This window comes from Bos indicus x Bos taurus, chromosome 13 (genome assembly GCF_003369695.1).
Source record: "Bos indicus x Bos taurus breed Angus x Brahman F1 hybrid chromosome 13, Bos_hybrid_MaternalHap_v2.0, whole genome shotgun sequence".
Lineage (NCBI taxonomy): Eukaryota > Metazoa > Chordata > Mammalia > Artiodactyla > Bovidae > Bos > Bos indicus x Bos taurus.
Window position 1 is genome coordinate 51,871,540 of NC_040088.1, and position 27,733 is coordinate 51,899,272.

The window sequence follows — 27,733 nt, forward strand, 5'->3', positions numbered from 1 at the left end:
AGAATAGCAACAGTTACTCTTTAGTCCACTTTTTCTAGAACTAGGCATTTTGCTAAGGAATTCACGTGTTGGTTTCATCTATTTGATCCAGCTCCTTGAATGTGGCTTAGATTTAGTAGCTTGTTCGAAGTTATTAAGTGTGGAGGTTTGCCAGCGACAGAGGTGGGAATTGAATACAGTTTAGGACTCCACAGACCAGATTCATGGCCACCACACTATAAGATACTGACTGTTGATTTAAAATGCTGCTGCTAAGTCGCTTCAGTCGTGTCCGACCCTGTGCGACCCCATAGACGGCAGCCCACCAGGCTCCCCTGTCCCTGGGATTCTCCAGACAAGAACACTGGAGTGGGTTGCCATTTCCTTCTCCAATGCATGGAAGTGAATAGTGAAAGTGAAGTCGCTCAGTCATGTCTGACTCTGTGCGACCCCATAGACGGCAGCCCACCAGGCTCCCCCGTCCATGGGATTTTCCAGGTAAGAGTACTGGAGTGGGGTGCCATTGCCTTCTCTGTGACTTAAAATAGGTGGTCTTTATTATATAAAGGACACTTCTTTTTGCTCCTGACTTTCTAAGAGTTTTGCTTCTAATAAATAGAAATGCTGACACTTTTTGCCATCTATAGAGATAAAATAGTTTAGCTTATTGGATCTATTGGCAAGTTTAATTTATAATTTCTAATAGTCCTTGCATCACCCTTATCCTCATGTTTGTTTTGATACATAAGCCTACAAAGAAAGTGAATTCACTTTTCTTGAACTGTTTAGGATTTTTGTATCTATATTAATAGATGAGATCTACTCATAGTTTTCCTTTGTATTATCTGTGTTGGGCTTTGGTGAGATGATTCTGAGAATAATTATTTGGGAATTGTTCCATGTTTGTGGGTTCTTTAGAACAAATTATGTATGGGAATTGTCTTTTCCTTTAATGTCTAATTTAATTTACCAGGTAGAGCATCTTCTAGAAGGTTTTTTTGGGGGAAACTAATTATTTGTAATATTTTAAGTTTTATCCATGACTTATTATCTACTCAGATTTTATTTTTCTCCTTCTTGAGATAATTTTAGTAATTTAGATTTTTCTGGGGACAAACATTTCAAACATTCAACTATATTAACATAGTGTTGTCCCTAAAATTATTATACAAGTTTTTCAGAATCTGTGTATTTTTATCACCTTTGTCATTTTCAATTTTTTGTATTTGTGCTCATTTTCTTTTTTATTCTTTTTCTTTGTCGATTAGTTTCTTAATTAGGATTACAGATCCATTTTATTTTTCTCTTTAGGTTCGAGATGATCAAACCTTACTTGGAAAAGTCTGTGGCAATGAAACCCTCTCTCACATTAAATCCATTACTAACAGTATCTGGATCAGGCTTAAAATGGATGTTTCTGTTGTCAGAGCTAGTTTCAGTGCTGTTTATCAAGTGGGTAAGAAAATTTAATTTTTAAATGTCTCATTTGCATGATTGTAACATTTTCATTTCTTGAAATATTTTAGTCATTCTGTGTCCTCGAGTAGTAAGGGGAAAATTCTAATTGTAAGGTCACATTGCATTATATCTTTATGCAGGGTGAAACTCTGCAATAAAATTGAGGGCAACAGTCATTTATCTCTGGACAAATACTACTGTTGTTTTCATACTCACAGCTTGCGGAGGAGAATTGACTGGAGAGGGGATCATTCGCTCGCCCTTTTACCCTAATGTGTATCCAGGAGAAAGGGTCTGTGTGTGGACCATCCGCCAGCCCCAAAGTCAAGTGGTTCTTCTCAACTTCACTGCCTTTGACATGGGAGGTTCTGCCCACTGTGATACAGATTATGTCGAGGTGAGAGTAAAACACTTGAATATCTGCATTTGATTAGATGTTATTAAAAATATTATGTCATGTTATTCTCACTCAGTTACATGAAACAAAACTAGTTTATAGATGCAAAATCCTTAATAAAATTCTAGCTAACTGGATCCAGCAGCATATAAAGAGGATTATATAGCCCAGAAATGCAAGGCTGCTATACATCCAAAAATAGTCAGTATAAAATAAAGGGGGAAAATAACCACATAATTACCTCAATAGATGCAAATAAAAAGCATTTGACAAAGTTCAGTATCTATTCATGAAACAACACTCAACAAACCAAGAACAGAACATAACTTCCTTAATCTGATAAAGGGCATCTATAAAAAATATACAGATGCAAAATTCTTTTTTCTTAATTTATTTATTATTTATTTATTTTTTTTTTTTACTTTGCAATATTGTATTGGTTTTGCCATACATAAACATGCATCCGCCACGGGTGTACATGTGTTCCCCATCCTGAACCCCCCTCCCACCTCCCTCCCCATGCCATCCCTCTGGGTAATCCCAGTGCACCAGCTCCAAGCTTCCTGTATCCTACATCGAACCTGAACTGGCAATTCGTTTCTTATGTGATATTATACATGTTTTAATGCCATTCTCCCAAAGCATCCCCCCACCAAAGAGTCCAAAAGACTGTTCTATACATCTGTGTCTCTTTTGCTGTCTCGCATACAGGGTTGTCATTACCATCTTTCTAAATTCCATATATATGCGTTAGTATACTGTATTGGTGTTTTTCTCTCTGGCTTACTTCACTCTGTATAAATGATGCAAAATTCTTAACAAAATTCTAGCTAAATGAATCCAACAGTGTATAAAGCTAACATCATTTTTAATAATAAACATTAAATACTTTGCCTCTGTGTCATCAGTAAAAAGGCAAAGATGTTTGTTCTTACCATGTGTTTTCAACATTATACGGGAAATTCTAGTTAGGACAATAAGCAAGGAAAGGAGATAAAATGCATCTAGAATGGAAAGGAAGAAACATGATTATTTCAATTCACAGATAGTGTTGTCTATAGAAAATCTTAAGGAATGCACACACATACACATAAAATATCAAAACTAATAAATTCAGCAGGTTGTGGGATACAAGATCAAAATATGATAGTCGTATCTTTTTTATACACTAGCAATGAACAGTTTGAAAATTAAATCAAGGAAACAATTTCATTTCCAATAGCATAAAAAAGAACAAACATTGAGGAATATAGCTTTAAAGAGACATCTAAAATCTATACTCTTGAAAACTACAAAGGAAGGAAATGAAAGACCTCAATAAATAGAAAGACATCTCAAATTAATGGATTACAAGAACTAATGTTGTTAAAATGACAATACTACTTAAATTTATCTAAAGATTCAATTCAGTCTCTACTGAAGTCCCAGTGGGAATTTTCACAGAAGCTCATAAGTTGATTGTAAAATTCTTATGGAAATACAAGGGAACCACAATAGCCAGAAACATTCTTGAAAAAGAGCAACATTGGAGGAGTCATAATTATGACTTTAAAACTTAGAACAGAGCTATAATAATCAAGTGAGGATATTACATGTATTCTTCAAGTAAGAATAAAAATATGGAGCAATGGAACAGAACAGAAAATCCAGAAATAAATTGCTATATCTTTATGGTCAGTTGATTTTTGAAAAGAGCGCCAAGACTTTCAATGGGAAGAAACGGTTTTTTCAAGTAGTGTTGAATATGCGCAAATGAAATTAGGAAACTGGAGCCTTTCCTTACATCATACAAAAAAATTAACTCAAAATGGATAACCGACCTAAATTTGGGAGCTAAAATCATGAAACTCTTGAAGAAAACAAGGAGTCAGTGTTTATGATTTGGGGTCAGGCAAAGCCTTCTTAGATCTGACACAAAAAATACAACAAAAGAAAAACTGAAAAATTTGAACTTCATTGAAATTAAAAATAAATAATTTTTAAATGGGCAAAGAATATGAATTTATATATTTACTTAAAGAAGATATACAAAAGATACTCAGCGTCACTAATCATCAGGGAAATACAAATCAAACCACAACGAGATGCTGCTTCGCAACCACTAGGATGACTATAATCAAGAAGTCAGATCATAACCAGTGTTGAAATTGGAACCCTTTTACACTTTCCCACCACTGGTGAACATGTAAATGGTACGGCTGTCGTGGAAAACAATTGACAGTTCCTCAAAAAGTTAGACATAGAGTTATCATTTGATCCAGCAATTCCACTTCTAGGTATACATTGAAGGAAAATGAAATGTACATTCACACAAAAGTTGTACCTAAATGACTACAGTCATTATTCATAGTAGCCAGAAAGTAGAAACAACCTAAATGTCCATCAATTGATATGTGGATTAATAAAATGTGATATATCCACGCAATGGAATATTATATGGTATTAAAAAGAAATGCAGTAATGATACACACTACAACATGGATGAACTTTGAAAACACTATGCGAAGTGAAAGGGGCTAGTTACGAAAGGCTGCATATTGTATGATTCCATTTATTTGCAATGTCCAGAAGAGGGAATCTATAGAAATAGAAAACAGAATAATGGCTTTGTGGGGCTGGGGCTTGAGGCGGATGGGGAGTGGCTGCTGATGGGGATGGAGTTTCTTTTAGGGCAACTAAACTATTCTCAAATTGATTTTTACTATATTAATAGATTTTATTAAAAATTATTCTTGAAGAAGTTTTCCAAAATAAATATCTAGGAGAATAAATTTGAACATATCTTTTTTACTTAGGTTGGCAGCAGTTCCATTTTGGGTTCTCTGAAAAATGAAAAGCATTGTGGTGCAGACATCCCTTCGTTTATAACATCCGTGTACAACTCTCTTCATGTCATATTCGTGAAAAGTTCTTCTGCTGACAACCATGGTTTTGTGGCTGAATTTAGCAGTGCAGCTTTGGGTAAGTGATTCTTCTACTTTGCCTTTGGGGCTTTTATGAGAATAAGTGAACAATGGAAATATATTATTATAGAAAATCAATCTATACTGTAGGTGTGTAGTCACCTATGCTGTAAAAATTTTAAAGTACACTTAAAGGCAAAGAAAATATATATTTCCTAATCAGCACATCTCAGTGGTTTATTGATACCTATTAATAAGAGAAAAATTTAGGTTATCCTAGGTGGCACAAAAGGAAACTTTTCCTTTTTGACCTTTTAAGAGGTTATGATCAGATTATTTTTATTTGGAATTCCAGGTAGCTTGTTGGTTCTAATTTTAATCAGAATTAAAAATAACTTGGATAATTATTATTACTTTTATTTCAACAGCATGTGGAAAAGTTCTTACAGAGTCAACCGGAAGCATTCAAAGTCCTGGCTATCCAAATATCTACCCCCATGGCATCAGTTGTACCTGGCATATCATAGTCCAACCTGGTCACCTGATTCATCTGAGATTCAGAGAATTTCATCTGGAGTTTCATTACAATTGCACAAAGGACTATCTAGAAGTTTATGACACTGGTTCTCAGACATTTCTTGGGAGGTGAGAATAGTTTATTTTTTGCTTTTTAACATGAAAGTTTCCTGCTTTCTTGTGTTCCTGCTTCTGTAGAAGATGTTAACATCCACCATGTTATGTTATAAAAAATAAGTGAGATCAACACACTTCTCAGTGACCTTTTCTATATCATTGTTCACTACTGTGTAGCCTTCAGTTCAGTTCAGTTCAGTCGCTCAGTCGTGTCCGACTCTTTGCGACCGCATGAATCGCAGCACACCAGGCCTCCCTGTCCATCACCAACTCCCGGAGTTCATCCAAACTCACGTCCATCGAGTCAGTGATGCCATCTAGCCATCTCATCCTCTGTCATCCCCTTCTCCTCCTTCCCCCAATCCCTCCCAGCATCAGAGTCTTTTCCAATGAGTCAACCCTTTGCATGAGGTGGCCAAAGTACTGGAGTTTCAGCTTTAGCATCATTCCTTCCAAAGAAATCCCACGGCTGATCTCCTTCAGAGTGGACTGGTTGGATCTCCTTGCAGTCCAAGGGACTCTCAAGAGTCTTCTCCAACACCACACTTCAAAAGCATCAATTCTTTGGCACTCAGCCTTCTTCACAGTCCAACTCTCACATCCATACATGACTACTGGAAAAACCATAGCCTTGACTAGATGGTCTTTTGTTGGCAAAGTAATGTCTCTGCTTTTGAATATGCTATCTAGGTTGGTCATAACTTTCCTTCCAAGGAGTAAGCGTCTTTTAATTTCATGGCTGCAGTCACCATCTGCAGTGATTTTGGAGCCCAGAAAAATAAAGTCTGACACTGTTTCCACTATTTCTCCATCTATTTCCCATGAAGTGATGGGACCGGATGCCATGATCTTCATTTTCTGAATGTTGAGCTTTAGGCCAACTTTTTCACTCTTCTCTTTCACTTTCATAAAGAGGCCTTTTAGTTCCTCTTCACTTTCTGCCATAAGGGTGGTGTCATCTGCATATCTGAGATTATTCATATTTCTCCCGGCAATCTTGATTCCAGCTTTTCTTGATTCCAGTCCAGTGTTTCTCATGATGTACTCTGCATATAAGTTAAATAAGCAGGATGACAATATACAGCCTTGACGTACTCCTTTTCCTATTTGGAACCAGTCTGTTATTTCATGTCCAGTTCTAACTGTTGCTTCCTGACCTGCATACAGATTTCTCAAGAGGCAGGTCAGGTGGTCTGGTATTCCCATCTCTTTCAGAATTTTCCACAGTTTATTGTGATTCACACAAAGGCTTTGGCATAGTCAAGAAAGCAGAAATAGATGTTTTTCTGGAACGCTCTTTCTTTTTCCGTGTAGCCTTGGGCATTAGTAATTACCTTTTGACATGAGGATATACCCATGAAGGCATCACCAAAATCAAAACAGTGCTCATATCCATCACCTTCACACCTTCTTCCTGCCTTCAAACCTTCTATAAGTCTTCATTTCTGCCCCTCTTCCCCAACCCCAGGAAATCATTGCACTGCTTTCTATCACTGTAAGTCAGTTTGTGTATCTGAAATTGTATAAAAGCAGACTCATTCTGTATATACTCATTTTTCATCTGACTTTTCTCAGTCAGCATATTTTGTTGAGTTCCTTTAGTCTGAGGATTAATAGTTTAATGAAATCTGAAAATTTGGGGGCTGTTAGTTCTTGAAGTGCTTTTTTAGTCTCTTTTGCCCTTGGAACTCTAATTGCACCTATCTTAGGCCATTTGATACTGTCCCACAACTCACTGATACTCTGTTTATTTGAGTTTGTCTTTGTGCATTTCATTTTGGAAAGTATCGCTCTGTATTCAAATGCACCAATCTTTTCTTCTATAATGTCTATTCTGCTATCAATCCTACCAAGTACATTTTTCCATCACAGACATTGTAATTTTCACTTCTGGAAATCCATGTGAGGCCATCTTTTATTTCACATCCCTACTTTACATATTAATTTTTTCCTTCTAGCATCTTAAATTGGTGGGATACAGTTATAAATATTTTGATGTCTTTGCTGATTCAGTCCTTCTCGCTATAGTATGATTGAGGAAGTTTTCTTCTCAATATGGGTTATACTTTCCTCCTTCTTTTCATAGTTGGTAATACTTGATATTCCCAATTCTTTGGAAAGGATTTTGATGCTGGGAAAGATTGAGGGCAGGAGGAGAAGGGGGCAACAGAGGATGAGATGGTTGGATGGCATCACTGACTCAGTGCACATGACTAAGAGCGGCCCCGTGTGCTGCAGTCCATGGGGTCACAAACAGTCAGACACGACTTAGCGACTGAACACCAATATTTGATAGGATGACAGACATTTTCAGTTTTGTGTTTGTGTACCAGACACTACTGTATTACTCTAAGTATTCTTGGGTTTTGTTTTTGGATGCAGTTAAGTTACTCAGAAACAGTTTGATCATTGTTATTCACTTGTCTCCTGTCTCTGAAGAGTTATTGTCTTCCACTGCTTGATATCTAGTGTCTTGAGAACCATTGTTTTTATCTATTTTGTCCAGGTTTTCAGTTGTTTCAGAAAAAAAGATTATGTAAATCTAGCCCCTGTTATTACATCTTTGTTGGGCATAGATATCTCTTGATTCCCTTTCCCCCCTTTTTTTGTATTTCATTTTCTTTTTCCTCATCCATTTTTTAAACATTTTTTTCCTTATCCATTGTTTCCTTACACTTATTTTTTCCCCTAACTTTATTCTCCCTCTTCATTTTTTTGCTCTTCCTTGTCTTAATCTTTAAACTTTTAAAATTCCTTCTTTTTTATGGTTGGTACTTGACTCCTAATCACTGAAAATTACCTATTTTTTGCTGAATGATATAAACTGTTATTGTTGTTGTTCAAAAGAGAGACATATAGAATATTAATTCATCTACCTTTGTTTTGATTAAGATATTAAATCATTTTTACACTGAAATGGTATTATACACCATTTTCCCTCCTTTTTCTGCCTCAGAAATTAACTCATCCATTTCCCATGTTTAATACTTTGTCTTATTTTGGTTTCTATTTTTTCCTCCTGTCATTCCTTTGCTTTTACCAAGTGTTCTTTGAATTGAGATTTTGATTTTCTAGTCATTTCTCTCACAAGTGTTTCTAGATAAGAGCTCACAACATGATGTCTTATAGAATGGGTTTCCCGAGTAAAAATTGCTTTCTTCAGCAAAAATTTGCTATGGATTAGCAATCAAACTCTTACCTCTGCAGGGACCAGTATTGTAAAGATAGTAGAGTTCACCTGTATAAGGCTAACTATTCTAGACACTGTTCTAAGTTCCTTATATACAGTGTATTAACTCATACAATTCTCAGGACAACTCTTTGAAGTACGTCATATCACCATCCCCATTTTATAGATGGGAAAACTGAGACATCTGTCCAAAATCATAAAGCCTGTAAGGGATAGAGCTGACTCTAGAGTCTGTGCTATGAGTTTATAATACATGATTTTCCTTTGTTGTATAAGTAAGTTTATTATATTTTTATTAATAAGTTCATTAATATGCTATATGGTTACCTACTGTAGCTCAGAATTTCTAATTTCATTAAAATTATGTTATATGACATGTCACACACTTAGGCACATACATAAAACCGTCTAAAGGAAGTAGCTGTGAGTTTGGATGATCTTTAGCAACTTTGTATATGCTTTGTGCTTGAAATAAATTTGTTTTTTAAGGTTAATATAGGATATTATTATTGTGTTTTTTTAACATGTCCTAGTCGGACACGACTGAGCGACTGAACTGAACTGAACTGAATTTGGGGTATGTCATTCTGAGCATCCTGAAAGTTTTTAAATCTGTGTTCTTTCTTGGTTCCAAATAGATATTGTGGAAAATCTATTCCGCCCTCTCTTACCAGTAATGACAACTCAGTAAGGCTTACATTTGTGGCTGACTCTGATCTTGCTTATGAAGGCTTTCTAATAAACTATGAAGCAACTGATGCCTCAGCAGGTGAGAAAACAGCATTGTATGCTTGGTTTCACTTACTTTCTTACTAAATAGTACCATAAGAATAGTTTATGCCAAAATTTGTGCTATATAAAGAAAGATGCTTTTATAATAAAGTGTAGTGACTTAAGTGGCTTTCATGTTAAACATAGAGTAATGATAAGAGTATTTTATCAGTGCTAAATCTTCTAATTTTGGTAATTGTACTATGGTTGTGTAAGAAAATGTTTATGTTTTTAGGAATAATGAAGCAATGGGAGCAAAATATACGTATGTAGTAAATCTAAGTGAAAGGAATTTGGGAACTATTCCTAACAACTTTTCTGTTGAATTTAAATTTCTATCAAAATTAAATGTTACCAAAGAGACCAAAAATTTAAGAAATTAGAAAAAGGACAAAAACAGAGTTAGAAACCATTACACTACATGGAATTCTATGGCAGAAAATGGAAGTTTTCTTGTTAGAATATACATTTCTAAATTTGACCTAATGAAATTGAAACTTTTCAGCATTTATTCCTTTTATTATATTTTTCTATTACTTAATTCTCATCATTACTTTGCTCTTTGTCAATGCAGTGTAGGAAACAAGCACCATTTGCCAGCAGGGTCTTTGAGGTCATAGGTAAACCAGAGATGTTCCTAGCTGGCCCCAGAAACTATGGGTTTTAGGGCTTCCCTGGTGGTTCAGCAGTAAAGAATCTGCCTGCCAATGCAGGAGATGTGGGTTCAATCCCTGGGTCAGGAAGATCCCCTGGAGGAGCAAATGGCAGCCCACTTGTGTGCTTGCCTCGATAATCCCATAGACGGAGGAGCCTGGCAGGCTATAGTCCATGGTGTCATAAAGAGTTGGACAAGCCTTAGCGACCAAACAGCAGCAATAAACGTGTTTTCTTAGGTTCATGTTGCCACTGGGATATACACATTTTTAGGGAGTCTGGGTTTTCCTTTTGCATAGTATTTAGAAAGATAGCTCATGGAACAAAATACTGTGCAGTTATGACATATGGGGGTATGTGACTAAGTCTTCCAAGCATTTCACACCTTTGAATTGTCCCAGAAGCATGCAATTCTTTGTTGCTTAAGAAAGTACTGAGAGTGTTTCATTGTGCCATATGCGCTCCTGCTGACACTCCTGCATCCAGAAACCCCAGGCTCTCATATTTTAAAGCCCCCACTCCCTTTAAAAAAAAAAGGTAAGTTAATCTACTTGGAGTCCCTCTCAGTTTCTCACTTGTTTCTTCTCAGAGCATCTGACCCTGATTCTTTGTTTCAGGCTGCATTCTAATAGTTCAAGTTCTGTTTTAGAAGCATGGCTTTAGATTTCTCCAGGATCCCAACTGTGAGAAAGCTATACACCGTTCTCTCCTGTGGGTCCCACTCTCAAGGCAGTTTATTATTTAGCTCCAGCACCTGAGAAATTGAATCCCTGGCAATTCCAGTAGGTTACATTATATGATTGACATATTTACTGGACTTCGTTCAGATTTTTAACATCCACTGACCAAAACTGGCTTTTCAAGAAATCCTAGTATGCACACAATTTTCCATACTCCTGTGGTTTTATCTGCCTCATATATTTGGCCCAAACCACAGCTGAATATTAGATTCAGATTTGGAGCAAGTCACTTGAACTCTCTGGGCCATAGTCTTCTCATCTGTAAAATTAAGGGGTTGGATTTGATGATCTTTGGGATGTCTTCTGCCTTTAATCAACTGTGAACACAAGTTTAATTTGCTGCATGAATAAACTAGCTGTAACTTAGATAACAAACGATGCAGGTGGGACCTCCTAAAATATTATGGAAATCTTTGTAACAGCTCGCAGTGCCGCTACAGTGACTAACACAGCTCTGCTAAAAATCACACTGATTTGTAAAGCAGTATCTAGTGCAATGGGGGTAATCTGGCATGGAGTATGATACATTGTAATTGAGAAAGATAAGAGACAGATAAAATAAGAAGGTTGTGAAAAAGGAAAGAAGCCTGCTGGACAGAACAGGAAACTGATAAACAAAGGGAAACACAGGTGAGGAAAGAGAAGGGCTTTCTGGGGCAGATAACTCTGCAGACTCTGGTCGGCCTCCCTGTAGGGTAATCACTACCTTGGCTGTTGCGTCCAGACAGGGCTGAAATCACAGACAAGGAAGTGCTGGCTTTCTGTTCCTTGGCTGAGCCTGAGTGAGCCTGGCTGGTCGCTGTGTGCCTGCCTTTTGCTGGATGATTTCATCGGTCTGACTCCCACAGGCAAATATTCTAAAGAGCAACCTGATGATTGTATCCAGGAAGCCATATGGCCCCTCATCTTACCATTTGGAGCCCGTCTCAGTTTCCCATAGATGAGGGTATGTGTGGCTGGCCCTCATGAATTGTTGAGGGGCCCCCGCAGGACTGCTCAGGGAAGGGCTGGACTCAGGAGACTGACCTGGGGGTCCAGGCAGCCGGAGTCTGAGTGAGCCGCCCACCTGGAAATAGCAAGGTGGTGGGGTGCTTTCTTTTCAGCTATCACATTATTTTTGATGTTGTCTGCAGGGTGCAACAGTACCAGGGAGAAGTGTCAATGGAAGCTCAGTTGGTGGTCTTCATCTTATTTATTGCTTTAGCAAAAGTTATTTTTAGAGCAATCACAATCTTGATGGTGTTGGATTGTTGGCTTTTAGTCCCTCGGCTCTACAGGTGTGAGTTTCTCTGTTCAAGCCTTTCCTGTCTTCATCTGATAAAAGTTAAATTTCCTGACTTGAATCCAGTTACTTTCCCATCTGTAGTTTGTACCATGGGGCTATGATGTCAGCCCCTAAGTATGTGTTTGGGCGGAAAGAGATTGACTTCTGGTCATTACTTTGACTCCTTCTCTCATCACTGTTTCTGCCTCCATCCAGATGTGCCTGGGGTAAGAGAGACAAAGAACTAACAAGAAAATTTTTGCGGATAGAAACCCTTAAGGATATCTTAGCAACTGATTTATGAAACTGGATTTTAAATATTTGTTAATTTAAAGTACAAAACATTTTAATTCTGAGAGAATATAATTGATTAGTTACCTTTAGTTTTTTAACTGTAATTTTATTTTCTGTTAACATCTACTGCATATACATTACTATGATCCTACCGAAAGGACTTTAAGAGGATTTAAGAAAGAAGAGAGAAATGTACCTGACACACTTTCCACTTTAACATTAAATGAAAGCTGTATAATGTCCAGTCTAGTGTTTTTCAGACATTGAAACAGTCATGATTCCTTAGTGGATCATGACATTATCTTATTAGATTGCTACCTACATTTGTTAAAAGTGTGGAATAAATGGGAGATTGAGATTGACATATATACATACTATATATAAAATAGACAATAGCACAGGGAATTCTACTCAATACTCTGTAATGATCCATATGGGAAAAGAATCTAAGAAAAGGTAGATATTTGTATATGCACAGTTGATTCACTTTGCGGGCAGGTGTTTAGTGCTGTTTTTCATCCATCACCCTGGAATTGAGCACAGAAGAGACATCTAAGAGTGAGAAGTCAAGAAATGATTAACAGAAGGGCAAACAAGGGTTTCTTTAGAAGACATGAATAGAGAGTGTTCTGTTTCTGTTTTAAAACTTCAGTCCAGTAGAGCAGTGTTCTCAAACTTGAGCATTCATTGGAAACTTGAGGTAGGGTTTTCTTATTAAAAGTTCAGGTACCAGAGTGTGTGTTAGTTGCTCAGTCATGTACGACTCTTTGCAATCCCATGGACTGTAGACACCAGGCTCCTCTGTCCATGGAATTCTCCTGGAAGGATTGCTGGAGTGGGTAGCCATGCCCTTCTCCAGGGAATCTTCCCAACCCAGGGATTGAACCCAGGTGTCCTGCATTGCAGGCGGATTCTTTACCCTCTGAGCCACCAGGGAATCTGAGTTGCATAGGTCTAGGGTAGGTTTTTAGCAATCTATTCAGATGGTTCTAATGAAACATGGCAGTTCATCAGAGATTCTGAAAGTCATGTCTTAGGACATAAATTACTAGAGTTACAACTGAGATCTCATAGTGGATTGGGCTGTAACTCCTCATGATGGAAAGTGTTTTCTATGATTTGGTGAAAGGACAGCTGAAGGTATAGTCAGAGCCTTTGTTCTGGTCCCAACCTTGCTGCTAACTTGGAAAGCTTGGGGCAAGTCACAAGCCTCTGATTCTTTCTGTGTTTTCTGCTTTGAGATATTCAGATATTTTCCCTCTGTAAAAGGTTTTTAGTAAGTTTATTGATCTTTTAAAGATTTACTTTCTCATTGGTCAGTATTTTCTAATATTTTTTGCTGTATGTATGGGTTTCCTACTACTCTCCAGCTCAGTAGATTTATCTTATTTTTTTTTTTTTTGAGATTTATTTTATTTTTTGGCTGTGATGGGTCTTTGTTGCTGCATGTGGGCTTTCTTTAGTTGCAGTGAGCAGGGAATACTCTTTGTTGAGGTGTGTGGGCTTCTCACTGCAGTGGCTTCTCATGTTGCAGAGCATGGGCTCCAGGTGCACAGGCTTCAGGAGTTGTGGCACGGAGGCTCAGTACTTGCAACTCTCAGGCTCTGGAGCCAGGCTCTGTAGTTATGGTACTCAGGCTTAGTTGCCCCATGCATGTGGGATCTTCCTGGACCACATATAGAACCTGTGTCCCTTGCATTTCAAGGTGGATTCTTAACCACTGGACCAGCAGGGAAGCCTGATTTATCTTATTTATTATATTTCTTAGTTCTTAGAATAAACATGCTAAATAAGACATTTAATTGTGATATTCTTAGTTTCCTACTCACCTTCATTTCTATTATTTTTATAAGTCTTTATTGAATTTGTTACAGTACTGCTTCTGTTTTTTTATGTTTTGGGTTTTTGGCCTCCAAGCATGTGGTGTCTTAGCTTCCAACCCAGGAATAGAACCCCCACCTTCTGCTTTGGAAGGTGAAGTCCTAACCACCAAGGAAGTCCTCTCTTCATTTCTAAATTGACATTCCATGCTTAAAGAAACCAGGGATTTTAAAGAACACAGGATTTGGAAAGGAAGGACTTGGATATGAATTTTATCTTTGCTTTGTCTGAACTAAGTGATTTTCAGAGCCTAACCTCCCGGAGCCTCAGCTCCTTTATCTGTACCTTCATCTCTAAGAAGTGAAGGTTAGAATGTCTGGCTGTTTCATATAGTTGGGGAAGATAAAATGAAACATTTTCTGTGAAAAGTTCATAATTGCTCTAAAGGGCCATGACTGTGCCAGATTTAAAATAGAATTACTGATATTCAAATACAGTTTTACAATAGCTGCTTTAGTGATTCAGCTTGTATCCATATTCATTAGAATTGATCATTGACATGGGGAAAAAAGTCATTACTGTGACCACCTAGCAGAAAATTGTAGGTGAATGTTATATTTAGGTTAGGGAGACTTTTTCTTTCCTAGTGGAGAAATGGAACCTGTAATTTTATCTTCTCTCAGGTCTTCATTGTGAGGATTGTTAAACCAAATATGCCAGTAGAAGCAGATGACAGTCCCAGGGTTAATTAGAAAATCTGAGGTCATAGGGATTCATGCAGACCCAGAAGTTTTGTAAATGATTTCAGAAAGCTCTGCCTATAAGGTTGCTCATGAATGTGACTGGCTAATCACATAAGTTTGATCTATGGTTCTGGAGAATACTCTTGAGAGTCTCTTGGACTGCAAGGAGATCCAAGCAGTCAATCCTAAAGGAAATCAATCCTGAATATTCATTAGAAGAACTGATGCTGAAGCTGAAGCTCCAATTATTTGACCATCTGTTGCAAAGGGCTCACTCATTAGAAAAAGACCCTGATGCTGGGAAAGATTGAAGGCAGGAGGAGAAGGGGATGGCAGAGTACAAGATGATTGAATGGCATCACTGACTCAGTGGACATGAGTTTGAGCAAACCCCAGGAGATGGTGAAGGACAGGGAAGCCTGGTGTGCTACAGTCCACGGGGTTGCAAAGAGTCAGACACAATTGAGCAACTAAGCAATGAAATCCCATTAGTTATCTCACAAGACAAAGCAGGGAGGTGGTAGAACAGCTACTCATAATCTAGAGTCTCCCTAGGAGAGACACTTTTCTAGCCACAGGATCAGTTTATCCTTGTCCTGTCACCCAAATCATATGTGATGATAGCATCATTGCTTTGGGAGTTGGAGGATTATCCATGTTTTTGAATTTCCCCTTTGATAATGAACTGAATGCTATGTTACTAAAACTTATTTAAAAGTGCTTAGTAGAGGCAGACCTACATTGTCATTTTTAGAAAAATATGACTTTGTGATTTTATGGTCATCCATGGAAAACATTTGTATACTTTCTTTTCTTCTTTTACTTTTTTTTTTTTTTTTGAAGTTGATCAGAAAGAAAGCTGTGAGAGGCCCACTAATAGCTATCTTTGATCTTCAGAGATGTGCTTTTCACTGCTACTTCAGTTGAATATATTAGATGGAAGAAATCTACTTTTCTTTTTCATCAGTTTGTCAGTATTGTTAGACCGTAATAAAGGGCAAACTGCCATTGGGCATAAGTTTCCCTTTGGGTACACGAGAAATAAATAAAAGGCATTTTTCATGTTTGGATCTTGTATTGATGTAAGAAGCATCATGACAATATGTGAATATCTTTTTATGGGAATATATTTAACTTTAATTATTTGTGCTTTATTGCAAAGCATAGTAGGAAGCCAAAGCCTAGCATATTCTTATTACACTGCCTATAAACATAAGCCTACTCATACTTCTCAATATCAATGTTATTTTACAAAGAGCAGTTTACACTGTCATATGAACATTGTACATGTTCCAGTGTTAGGTAAAAGCACTTAGTAACCTTTTAAGAAACAAATAAATTTAGAGAACCACTGTTTTTCTCTCTGTTAAATTACAGACATGAATCTCATAAAAACTAAAAATATTAACATTAAATATTATATCATTTAATATTTATAAAATGTGTACTTTCAAAATATTTTTCTTTCTCTGTTTTAACTTTATTTATTAAATGTTAGATATCCAAATTATTTATTGGATATCCTTCAGAGAACTCAACTTGTCTTTTAACAGAACTTTCACCCTTTTAATAACCCATAGACTTTTATTTTGTAATTCCATGTAGTAAAATTCATTCATAGTTTTAGCAAGTGTGTATACCCATGTCATCACCACTCCATGCAAAATATAGAACACTTTTATCGTCTCAGAAGGTGTCCCGGTGTCCCTTTATAGGGGCTTCCCCACCCTCCATCTCGACAGCTGCAGACCTTGTGCTTATCCCTGTGTATTCATTTTGCCTATTCAAAAGGCAAATATGAATGGGAACACACAGTGCATTCTTTTATGTCTGGCTTCTTACATAAGAAACATAATGCTTCTCAAATTTGTTCATATCATCCTGTTTATAAGAAGTTCTTTTCATTGCTGAATAGTCTTCTATTGTAAGGGCTGTATCATAATTTGATATCCATTCACTTGTTTTTGGATAGTTGGATTGTTAATGGTTTTTAGCTATTATGAAAAAAGCTGCTGTGAAATTGTTGTATAAGTATTTTGTGGACTTAGATTATCAGTTCTCTTGAGTAAATTCTAAGGGTAGAATTTCTACGTCTTATAGTAATGCTGTGTTTAATTTCATGAGAAATTTCCAGCTATTTTTCCAAAGTGGTTATATCATTTTATGTTCCCATCTGCAATGAAAGAGAATTCTACTTTCTCCACATTTTTGTCAATCCTTGGTATCGTCAATCTTTTCATTTTAGCCACCAATGGTTGTGCCCCATTATTGTTTTAATTTACATGTCCCTGATGACTAGTACGACTGAGTACTTTTTTACATGCTTATTGGCAATTCATATATTTCTTTTGTGAAGTGTCCATTGAAATCATCTTGTTCATTTCTGTTTATTATTGTCATATGTTATATACTCTACATACAATTATGTCTTTTTTCAGATAAATGTATGGCACATATTGTCTCCCACTGTGTGCAGCTGACCCTTTCTTTTTCTTAAAGCAATAATATGTCCTTTTTTCCCTTCATGGCTAGTTTTTCTTTCTTTTTTTTTTTTATGTTGCTTAAGAAATCTATGTCTACTAAAGTTGTGAGGATTTTCTGCGGATTCTTCTGCAAGATTTTTGGTGTGAGGCTTTTACATTTATGTTTATGACCCATTTTGAGTTAATTTTCCTATGTAATATGAGTTATGTATTCAAGGTTGTTTGTTTGCTTAGCAAATGATATTTAACCATTCAAGCACTATTTGTTGAAAAGATTGTCCTTTTTGCCCTGAATTGCCTTTAGATTGTTGTTGAAAACTAATTGTCCTTGTATCTTTGGGTCAGTTTCTGGAATGGCTGTTCTATTCCATTGATCTATGTATCTTTCCCCTATGACAATAGACTCTATTACTTCATATTATGTAATTTTATAGTTTATCTTAAGATCGGGAATTGTAAATCATCCAGATTTTTCAAAATTGTTTTGATTATTCTAGGCTTTTTATACTTCCATATACAATTTTAGAATCATCTTTTCAATTTGAACTGAAGCAAAAAAACAAACAAACGAAAAACACAAACTTGTTGGGAATTTGATTAAGATTGGATTGAATATATAGATGAATCTTAGGACAAAGGGCGTCTTACAATGAGTTTTCCAATCCATTATCATATTTACTTCTCTATTTATTCAAATCTTTTGAAATATCTTTCAGCTATGTTTTAAAGTTTTCACTGTAGAATTTTTGTTTCTTCCCATTAAATTTTCTGTCAAGTTCTTTATGCTTTTTATGCAGTTGTAAGTGGTATTTAAAATTTTATTTTCCAGTTATTGGAATAGTATTTGAAAATTAAATTGATTTTTGAATAATTATCTTATATCCTATAACCTTACTAAACTCGGTTATTAGTTCCAGTATCTTTTAGTAGATTTCTTAGTGTATTTTACATAGGCAATTGATCTTATCTGTAAGGACAGTTTTATTTTTCCCTATTCACTATCTGTTTGTCTGTCTCTCTCTATTTACCTTTTGCCATAACTGGGGCCGTCTATAACATTGAATAGAAGGAGTGAGATTGGACATACTGGCCTTGCTGTTTATCTTGACAGGAAAGCACTTGGTCCTTTACTACCCAAGTATGATGTTAAGTTTGGGGTTTTCATAGATGCCCTTCTTCTGTTTCCACTTTCCTGTCTTCTCTTTGGTTTACAGAATATTTTTAGTATTCTATTTTATGTCCTTATTTGGCTTTTTAATGATATCTCCTTTTGTGTTTGATCAAGGCCTAGCAATATGCATTTTGAAATAAATTCTTAAAGCTATCTGAATGTGGTGTGGTCAGTGAGTCTGTGGTCAGTCTATAAGTTCATCAGCTCAAGGAGACTGTTTCACAGCCTTTATTTAATGTTCATTTGATCCATGAATTTTTATCTTAGTAATACTCCTTACTGGATCTGAAATACTTAATATACCACCTCCTCACACAGAGCCCTGCTCCTGCTTTCCCCTGCTTTATCTCTGTCTTTTCCCTCCTCCTTCCCTTCTTTCCTCCCTCCCTTTCTTTTGATCTTCCTTCCTTTTCTTCCTTCCATTATTCTTTGGCCCTTGAAGAAACATCTTGGCAGACTATAGAAAAGTATACAACATTCATCCCTGAAGTTAAATATCACCGTCAACTCCTTCAGTAAGTTAAGTCTTGATTACTTGCTGTTTAAAATCAGATAACCAACTATGTGGTAAATGCTTGTTATTCTGAGGGCTGTACATGATAGGAGAACCCGTAATGTTTTCTGTGCACCTCTGTGCCAATGGTTCCTTTTTTCTTTTCTGAGTATGGTTATACAGCAGCAACTTGGGGAAATAGCACACCTAACCACCCTCATTTTCTTTTTTTATTCATCATAAAATATAATAGTTTATTCTCCTCCAAAACCTGCCCATCAGGGACTTGTGTCTACTCCGGGATCCTAGATTTATGTTATTACCAGATACAGTTGAAGATACATTGAAACCAGATTTTCTTTCAGAAATACCTCAGACTTGGAGGGCATAGGAGATTAAGTGGGTTGGTCAGTGACTAGAGAGCATGAAGAGATGAATAGATCAAATTGAAACTGGTAAAGTAGAAAAGCTAGTAGTTATTTAGGAAATAAAATTATCCTATCTAAAAGATTTATATGAATGATCTCATTTATTCCTCATATTTATGCTCTGCCTTTCTTGCACTTCTCTATCCCATTTTAGAGTGTAGTGATGATCTCTATCATTTACTAAGCACATACTATGTTCAGTTCAGTTCAGTTCAGTTCAGTCGCTCAGTCATGTCCAACCATTTGCAACCCCATGGACCGCAGCACGCCAGGCCTCCCTGTCCATCCCAACTCCCAGAGTCCACCCAAACCATGTCCATTGAGTTGATGATGCCATCCAACCATCTCATCCTCTGTAATCCCCTTCTCCTCCCACCTTCAATCTTTCCCAGCATCAGGGTCTTTTCAAATGAGCCAGTTCTTCGCATCAGGTGGCCAAAGAATTGGAGGTTCAGCTTCAACATCAGTCCTTCCAATGGATATTCATGATTGATTTCCTTTAGGATGGACTAGTTGGATCTCCTTTCAGTCCAAGGGACTCTCAAGAATCTTCTCCAACACCACAGTTCAAAAGCATCAATTCTTTGGTGCTCAGCTTTCTTTATAGTTCAACTCTCACATCCATACATGACTACTGGAAAAACCATAGCTTTGACTAGATGAACCTTTGTTGGCAAAGTAATGTCTCTGCTTTTTAATATGCTATCTAGGTTGGTCATAACTTTTCTTCCAAGGAGCAAGTATCTTTTAATTTCACAGCTGCAATCACCATCTGCAATGATTTTGGAGCCCCCCAAAATAAATTCTCCCACTGTTTCCACTGTTTCCCCATCTATTTGCCATGAAGTGACGGGACCAGATGCCATGATCTTTGTTTTCTGAATGTTGAGCTTTAAGCCAACTTTTTCACTCTCCTCTTTCACTTTCATCAAGAGGCTCTTTAGTTCTTCTTCACTTTCTGCCATAAGTGTGTGTCATCTGCATATCTGAAGTTATTGATATTTCTCCTGGCAACCTTGATTCAAGCTGTGCTTCATCCAGTCCAGCATTTATCATGATGTACTCTGCATTTAAGTTAAATAAGCAGGGTGACAATATACAGCCTTGACGTACTCCTTTTCCTATTTGGAACCAGTCTGTTGTTCCATGTCCAGTTCTAGCTGTTACTTCTTGACCTGCATACAGATTTCTGAGAAGGCATGTCAGGTGGTCTGGTATTCCTATCTCTTTAAGAATTTTCCACAGTTTTTGTGATCCACACAGTCAAAAGCTTTGCCATAGTCAATAAAGCATGAACAATGCCATGTTCAAGTCCTTTAATTGTATTATCTATGACCCTTGGGTGTATACTCAAAAATAGTTACATCTCCATTTTTGAGATGAGGCTCAGAACAGTGGAGCAAGTTGCCTAAGGTTGTACAGCTTGCTGGTATCTGAACTGGGCATTGATTCAAGGTCATTCCTATCCCCGGGTCTCGTCTCCTATTCATCCCCATGTGACTGAGTACTGGTTTTGTCATTTCTCATAAATGCGTGCTTTGACAAAAACCATTTTGAAAGAAAGTTTGAAAGAACTGAATTATTACTAAGCCTTCCCCTGTGATTTCTGTAGGTAAGCCTAGTTTTTAATGTTTATGATAATTTGCATGGATTAGAAAAAATTAAAGTACTTTCAAGAACCAAAAAGTTGTGATTACATGTAACTACTTCCACCATATAGCTTAGGTTTACTATTAGTAATTGTTTTTGCCTTTGAGATTTCAAAAACTTTGTTTTGAAAGGAAGTCATTCTTTGAACATCCTAGAATGGCATATTGAAAATCAAATATATTAGCATAAATTAATGACGTATATATAACTAAATGTCTTATAAATGTATTGTCTTGTAAATTATTTTTCCTCTTGGGATCTGTTTCTTTTTACAGCATGCTTGAACGACTATACAGAAGAATCTGGGACTTTCACTTCTCCAAACTTCCCCGGTTTTTACCCCAACAACTTGGAATGCATTTATAGGATCACAGTGGAAAGCAGCCAACAGATTGCGTTACACTTCACAAACTTCTCCTTGGAGGATGCCATTGGTAGTACATGTGTAGCAGATTATGTGGAAATCAGGTAAGCACCTTTATTTCATCATAATCTTTTTTTTTTTCTTATTTATTTTCACTTTTAATTTTTCTTGGAAAGGATAAGAAAAAATACAGAAAATATTCTGTGAAGCTCCTTTTTGTGCTCTTTCTTACAAGATACAAAGTTTGTCCTTTGGAACCTGACTTAGCAGTAGGAAAACAGAAAGGCTTGTGAATTTCAGTGCAAGGCTTTTTCGTTAATTCTTCATTGCTTTGAAAGGATGGGTTTTTTAAAGTTATATTTGCAGTAAAGGTGAGTTAAGGTATATATTAATATCTCCCCAGATTGTTATTGTTGTTTTAGTCGCTATGTCATGTTTGACTCTTTTGCGACTCTATGGACTATAGCCCACCAGGCTTCTGTGTCCATGGGATTTCCAGATCGTTGCAGTGAGTTAAATTAGACTAATAATTTGTTGCCCTTCTGTGTTAAAGTTTTTATTTGGCATTTCAAAAGGCTAGAATCTTATACTATTTTATAATAAATTTAGTTCTCTGATGTAAAGTAAGCTACTTAAACAGTAAATCACAATTCCCTGATGCTGGGAAAGATTGACGGCAGGAGGAAAAGGGGGTGAGAGAGGATGAGATGGTTGAATGGCATCCCCAACTCGATGCACATGAGTTTGAGCAGACATAGTGAAGGACAGGGAAGCCCGGCATGCTGCAGTTCATGGGTCTGCCAAGAGTCGAACATGACTTAGCGATTGAGCACCACCACCATATAATGCTAAAATAAGATGATTTTCTTAATTATCAGCAGTCATTGGTTGAATGAATCTTTTTTTAGGCTTGGAAAATACAGAATATAAACTATAGATAGTAAACTAGATTTAAGACCCCAAAAGTTCTTAGGGAAGGAAGTATTTTTAAAACTATGCATAACTATGTCAAATATATTACATTTTGAAAACTTTCAAATTAGAAAAACATTCAAGTTTCTCTGTAAAATTAAGCCACATTTGTTTATATTGTTAATAATTTTTGTTTCTTTATCTTTTGTTCTGTGATACATTTGGCAGATGCTTTATTTGAAAGAGAGAAGATTGAGTACTTTTTCTCTATTTGTAATTGGGTGTATAAAATGTCAGGTCAACAATAAATGATGGTGATTTTATTCATTGTTATTCACATGCTATTTAATAAAGCGAAAAACTGAAAGCTTGCAATTGTTTTCAGAATATTTTTGAGAGAGGTTGACTGACAAATGGATCTGTTTTTGATCTCAAAGTTAATTAATGTTAAATGTTTATATTATAACCTAATAACCTAATAAATGATCACACCTATATTTTGTCACAGGAATGGAGGCTATGAAAATTCACCACTCCTGGGGCAATACTGTGGTTCAAATTTACCTCCAAGAATCATCTCCCACAGTAACAAGTTATGGTTAAAATTTAAGAGTGACTTCTTCGGCTCTGGGCCTGGATTCTCGGCTTACTGGGATGGGTCCTTAACAGGTAAATGGCCAAGACTTGCCCTTTATTGGAGAGTCCAATCAGATTGGATTTTTCATTCTTGGATTGCTGTGCTGTTACATATTATTTTTTTCTAGCTGTATTTTGTCAGTACTATTTGTAATAAACTTCAACATTGTGAATATTTCTGAATTAACTCTAGCTGTTTTGTTTTTGTTTTTATTTTTGAAGGACATAGTAAGGGAAAATGTCATATTCCCTGGTATAGTTCATCAAGCTGGTCATCTTGGTTGGGAAAAGGAAAGTACACTGATGTGAATTGACATTTTAAGCCAGCTAGTCTTTGGTGGTGCAGGGTTGTTTTGTTGGTTTTTAAGGGGAGTGACAGTAGCACCAGTTTGAAATAGACAAGAGAATTCCGTTTTACAGAAAGAAAAGACTGTGTGTTATCCCCAGTCTTTCTCCCGCAGGTTGTGGGGGCAATCTCACCACGTCCACCGGCACATTCACGTCCCCCAACTACCCGATGCCCTACTATCACAGCTCTGAGTGCTCCTGGTGGCTGAAGGCCAGCCGTGGCAGTCCGTTCCTGCTGGAGTTTGAAGACTTCCATTTGGAGTATCATCCAAATTGTAGTCAAGACTATCTGGCTGTATGTATGAAGTTTCACTTGTAGCTTTCACTGCTCCCATCTTGCCCAGTGCACGTTGATGCCTCATTTTTTATTTCTGAGATTCAGGAAAAGGGATCATTTAAACAATATCCACATTAAAAATTTAAACAAAATAAAAAATTAAAAGAAAATTTGATGAAAATACCTTTCTAAGTACAGCATATATTAATGAATGGCTTGGTATACTAAGTCTTTAAAATATATTGAATATAGACTGTTAAGATACGGTTAAAAATCTCCTGAAAGGGGTTATGAGATTTATCATAGTTATTATCTACATGATTTGTATATATGTATTGAAAACTAACAATCTAGAGGACTGTGTCAGAGGTTGAATTAAAGATAACTGAAGTCAATAAAACAGAGCTTTTTACAGTACCAGTAAGTCACCATCTCCATTAAATAACCACCTAAATAAAAAATGTGTTAAAGTGTCATAAATGATAAACTATGAAATAAAAAAGCAAGGAAGACTGCTGATAATAGCTATGGTCTCAAAAACATGTAACAATCCTTTATTTTCAATCTTTACATTTCAGGCTAGGTTCTTTCCCTTACCCTTATATACAGCCACAGCTTGAGTACATAGCTCAGGTTTATAGACATTTAAATACAATTTTATAAGATATTTGATTCAGGGCTCTTCTATTGTTATATCATTTTGTATTTCTTCCCCACTTATCAAGAATTGCAGAGTCATTTAGATAATGTTTACAGCCATAATCATCTGACATTTAAAATATTTTCTTGGAACTTCCCTGGCGGTCTAGTGATTAACACTCTGCACGTCCATTGCAGGGGGCACAAGTTTGATCCCTGGTCAGGGAACTAAGATCTCGCATGCCTTGTGGCGTGACAAACAAACAAACAATAAAACGTTTTCTTAAAGGTCTATGATGGGTCAAGTACAAGCTCTCATCTGTTAACTCGGCTTTGTGGGAATGAGAAGCCATCTGTCATCCGTTCCAGTGGAGACAGCATGTCTTTAAAACTGAGGACAGATGAAGGCCAGCAAGGAGGCGGCTTCCTGGTTAAATACCAGCAGAGTAAGTGTGTGTACTGGTTGCTCAGTGATTGCAGTGGGTATTCAGTCTCTTGAATGAAGCAAATTGAAAGAAGTGTAACCCATTAGTTTGAGCAACTGAAATAAATCTTAGTTCCTTATGAAAAAGTTTAACTCTGTTTGATGGAGAAATGCTTACACATTGAGTATAATGTCATGTAACTAACACATGTGGTAAGCTCAGAAAGCTGGAAGAAGAATTTGCTTAGATAGTCACAATTTAAAGATTGGTGTAACTGGTTAGCAGCTAATGGGTTTTCATTTGAATTAAACATGATAGTCTTCTAATTGGGACTGTCAATAATGGGACACTATTCTATTATACAAAGTTATCCAACACTATTGCTTTTGTCTTCTATCTCAAAAGGTACTTAAATTTTATTAAGGGAAACTGTAGACCTCAATGACTTACAAATGGTGTCCCAGTCACCTGTCAAGAAGCAATGTAGGAGAAATGCAACTACAAACCACATTTTTCAGCGACAATTTTTCAATACATTTATTTTCCCATTCTCTTTTATTACACATCATACAATATGCAAAAGACTGGAGAAAAGGCATGCCTAGGCCTCATTCAAGTCATTAAGTTTGGTAGAATTTGGCAGTGGCTCCCAAGACTAGCCATACGTAGAAGTGCCTAGTACGGTCGTGTTGAAAACTCAGCTAAAGAAAATGCCACCATCGGATTGAAGACTTTTTTTCAAAATTTAATGTTTTCATTTCTTCTTCAAATCTTTTACATTGCTTCTATTCAATTGAATCTTCCTGATGACTAACTAGAGGAATAACAGAGTCTTTATTATGAATTTCATGCTGACTTTTGAATGTTGAACAAAGCCATGTTGTTAATCATTTTTAGCACTCACATAGGACTTTGTGTTTCTAAACTGTTGAATTTAAAGGTCAAGATTTCTGTCTCTTCCAAATGCTAAAGTTAGAAAAACAGAAGCATAGAATGTTTAATACACTTTTCTAAACAAACAAATTAGACTGATGTGTGAGTCAGGCTACGCTATTCTCTGCACCAATTCACAGCAACATGATGCCAGTTTTAACACAGGCAATTTTCATGACACTTTAAAGTTTATGAATTCATTTAAATATTATTTCACATTTGTTCTAAATGGAGACCATTTCCATATAAAAATGCTGCACCAACTACCTGTGTATGTATGCGTCTATTTATGTGTATGTGTGTGTGTGTATTTGTGTATACACACATATATATGTTTCTTTTTAACATAGATATTTTCCTATAGAAAAATCATACACATCTTGGGGCAATTATGATACGTATGATAGTGGTTAACAGTCATTGTTATTTTTCCCAGCATGTGATAACGTGGTGATTGTGAATCAAACCTATGGCACCTTAGAGAGTATACATTATCCAAATCCCTATTCGGTCAACCAGCGTTGCAACTGGACCATCCAAGCAACAACTGGAAACACTGTGAATTATACGTTTTTAGCATTTGAATTGGAATATTACACAAACTGCTCCACTGACTATTTAGAGGTATGTGTTCTGAAGCTAAATAATCACTGCATTTTCTGTTCAAGTTAGCAAGCCAAGGTAAGTTATCATGCTTTGCAGAACCAAACCATTCACCCTGTCCTATATGTCTGTAATACGCTGACTATACATGGTATTTGGACAGATGAGTTTCAAGTCTCTTTCGTTGCATCACCTTAATAATAAGGGTACTTAATCCATTACATTATATGCAAACCTTAAATTATATGAAACCTTAAAACTACCTGTGTTTTAAGGTTTCAATGTAACTTCTGGACTGAGTAACCTCATCTTACCTAAAAAATGCAGAATTGGAAGAAAAACTTCTGGTTTTTGTTGGTTATTTTTTGTTTGTTCTTATTTATAAAGAGAGATCAGAAAGTATTTAAATATCATGACTTTAATACCTAATTAAGCTGATACTGGGAATCATGATTTTGATTCTTGTGTTTTATTTTTACACCTGAGTTCATTTCAATTAATTTTTCTGTTTGTAAATTGGAAGTTTCTATTTGTTATAATAATGACCACAAGTAGCATTTATTGAACTTTCTGTATATAATGCTATGCAATGAAAGTTGCTGGAAAATTAAGTACCTCCAAATAGAAGGTAATATGCTACTTTTAGGATAAGATATTTTATTTACCAAAGCTTTTTTGTTGATTTGAATATGCAACTTTGTGGAGGTATAGATTGAAAAGTTAGGTGGTTACTTATCTTTCTTTATTAATGTAATTATATAATCATATATAAAATTATATATTTTATAAGCCATTGTATTAATTTAGAATGTTAGTTTCCACTTTCATAAAACAATTTTACTCAGACTGTTTACATATATTTTGACATCTAGTTCTCATCATTAATAAAATCACTTTTGAGTCACTTAACACATCTTTATCTCCATCTCCATGCTAGCATATAATACTTCTAATCCATATATAATGTTTTCATTAGAGATCTTTTCTAAGAGGCCAGTCCCCACTCTGATAACATTAGGACATTTCCTGTATCCCTTCTATCCACAACTTAATAATTGAGTATCGTTCTCTTTAAGATGGACAGTGATTTTAGGAAGTCTTGCTTGCAAAGACTTTCACCATCCAGTGTGTGTAACTTTCAGGACATAGTCCCGGGGTTGGGGGGGACGGTGGTGGTGGGAATCACAGAAAAAGCCTTTATCTTTGTAAAAGTGTTTTAACCCTCTTTTAAAGCAATTCTTAAAAAAAAAAAAAGCTAGCATTGATGGAGGTCATTTGAGATTATCATATCTTTTCCAAATAGCACTTTTGTTTTTCAAAGCAAAGAAGAGAAAGCTTTGAGAGACTTAGTGAGGTGCTGAATATTAATATATGGATTCCTTGCCTTTGAAGGATATTTTGGGGGGTTAAAAAAATCTTGCTTTATATTTAGAAAAACTCAGTATTAGAGAAATAGTAACCATAGTGTTTATCCACCAGAAAGTTATATTTACTAGTAGTCAAAGAAAACATGAGACAACATGA

At 36.2% G+C, this 27,733-nt stretch overlaps 1 protein-coding gene across 1 annotated transcript in view; it reads left to right on the forward strand.

The window, feature by feature from the left end:
* The window catches only part of CUBN (cubilin), a 264,785-nt gene that overhangs the window by 47,964 nt on the left and 189,088 nt on the right, over positions 1 to 27,733 (forward strand). The window contains exons 18-27 of the mRNA XM_027559850.1: positions 1,291 to 1,435; positions 1,656 to 1,834; positions 4,630 to 4,795; positions 5,166 to 5,382; positions 9,199 to 9,329; positions 21,348 to 21,540; positions 22,857 to 23,017; positions 23,446 to 23,627; positions 24,538 to 24,694; positions 26,043 to 26,230. Of these exons, the coding sequence (XP_027415651.1) occupies positions 1,291 to 1,435; positions 1,656 to 1,834; positions 4,630 to 4,795; positions 5,166 to 5,382; positions 9,199 to 9,329; positions 21,348 to 21,540; positions 22,857 to 23,017; positions 23,446 to 23,627; positions 24,538 to 24,694; positions 26,043 to 26,230 (1,719 nt within the window). The remainder of the gene's footprint in view (positions 1 to 1,290; positions 1,436 to 1,655; positions 1,835 to 4,629; positions 4,796 to 5,165; positions 5,383 to 9,198; positions 9,330 to 21,347; positions 21,541 to 22,856; positions 23,018 to 23,445; positions 23,628 to 24,537; positions 24,695 to 26,042; positions 26,231 to 27,733) is intronic.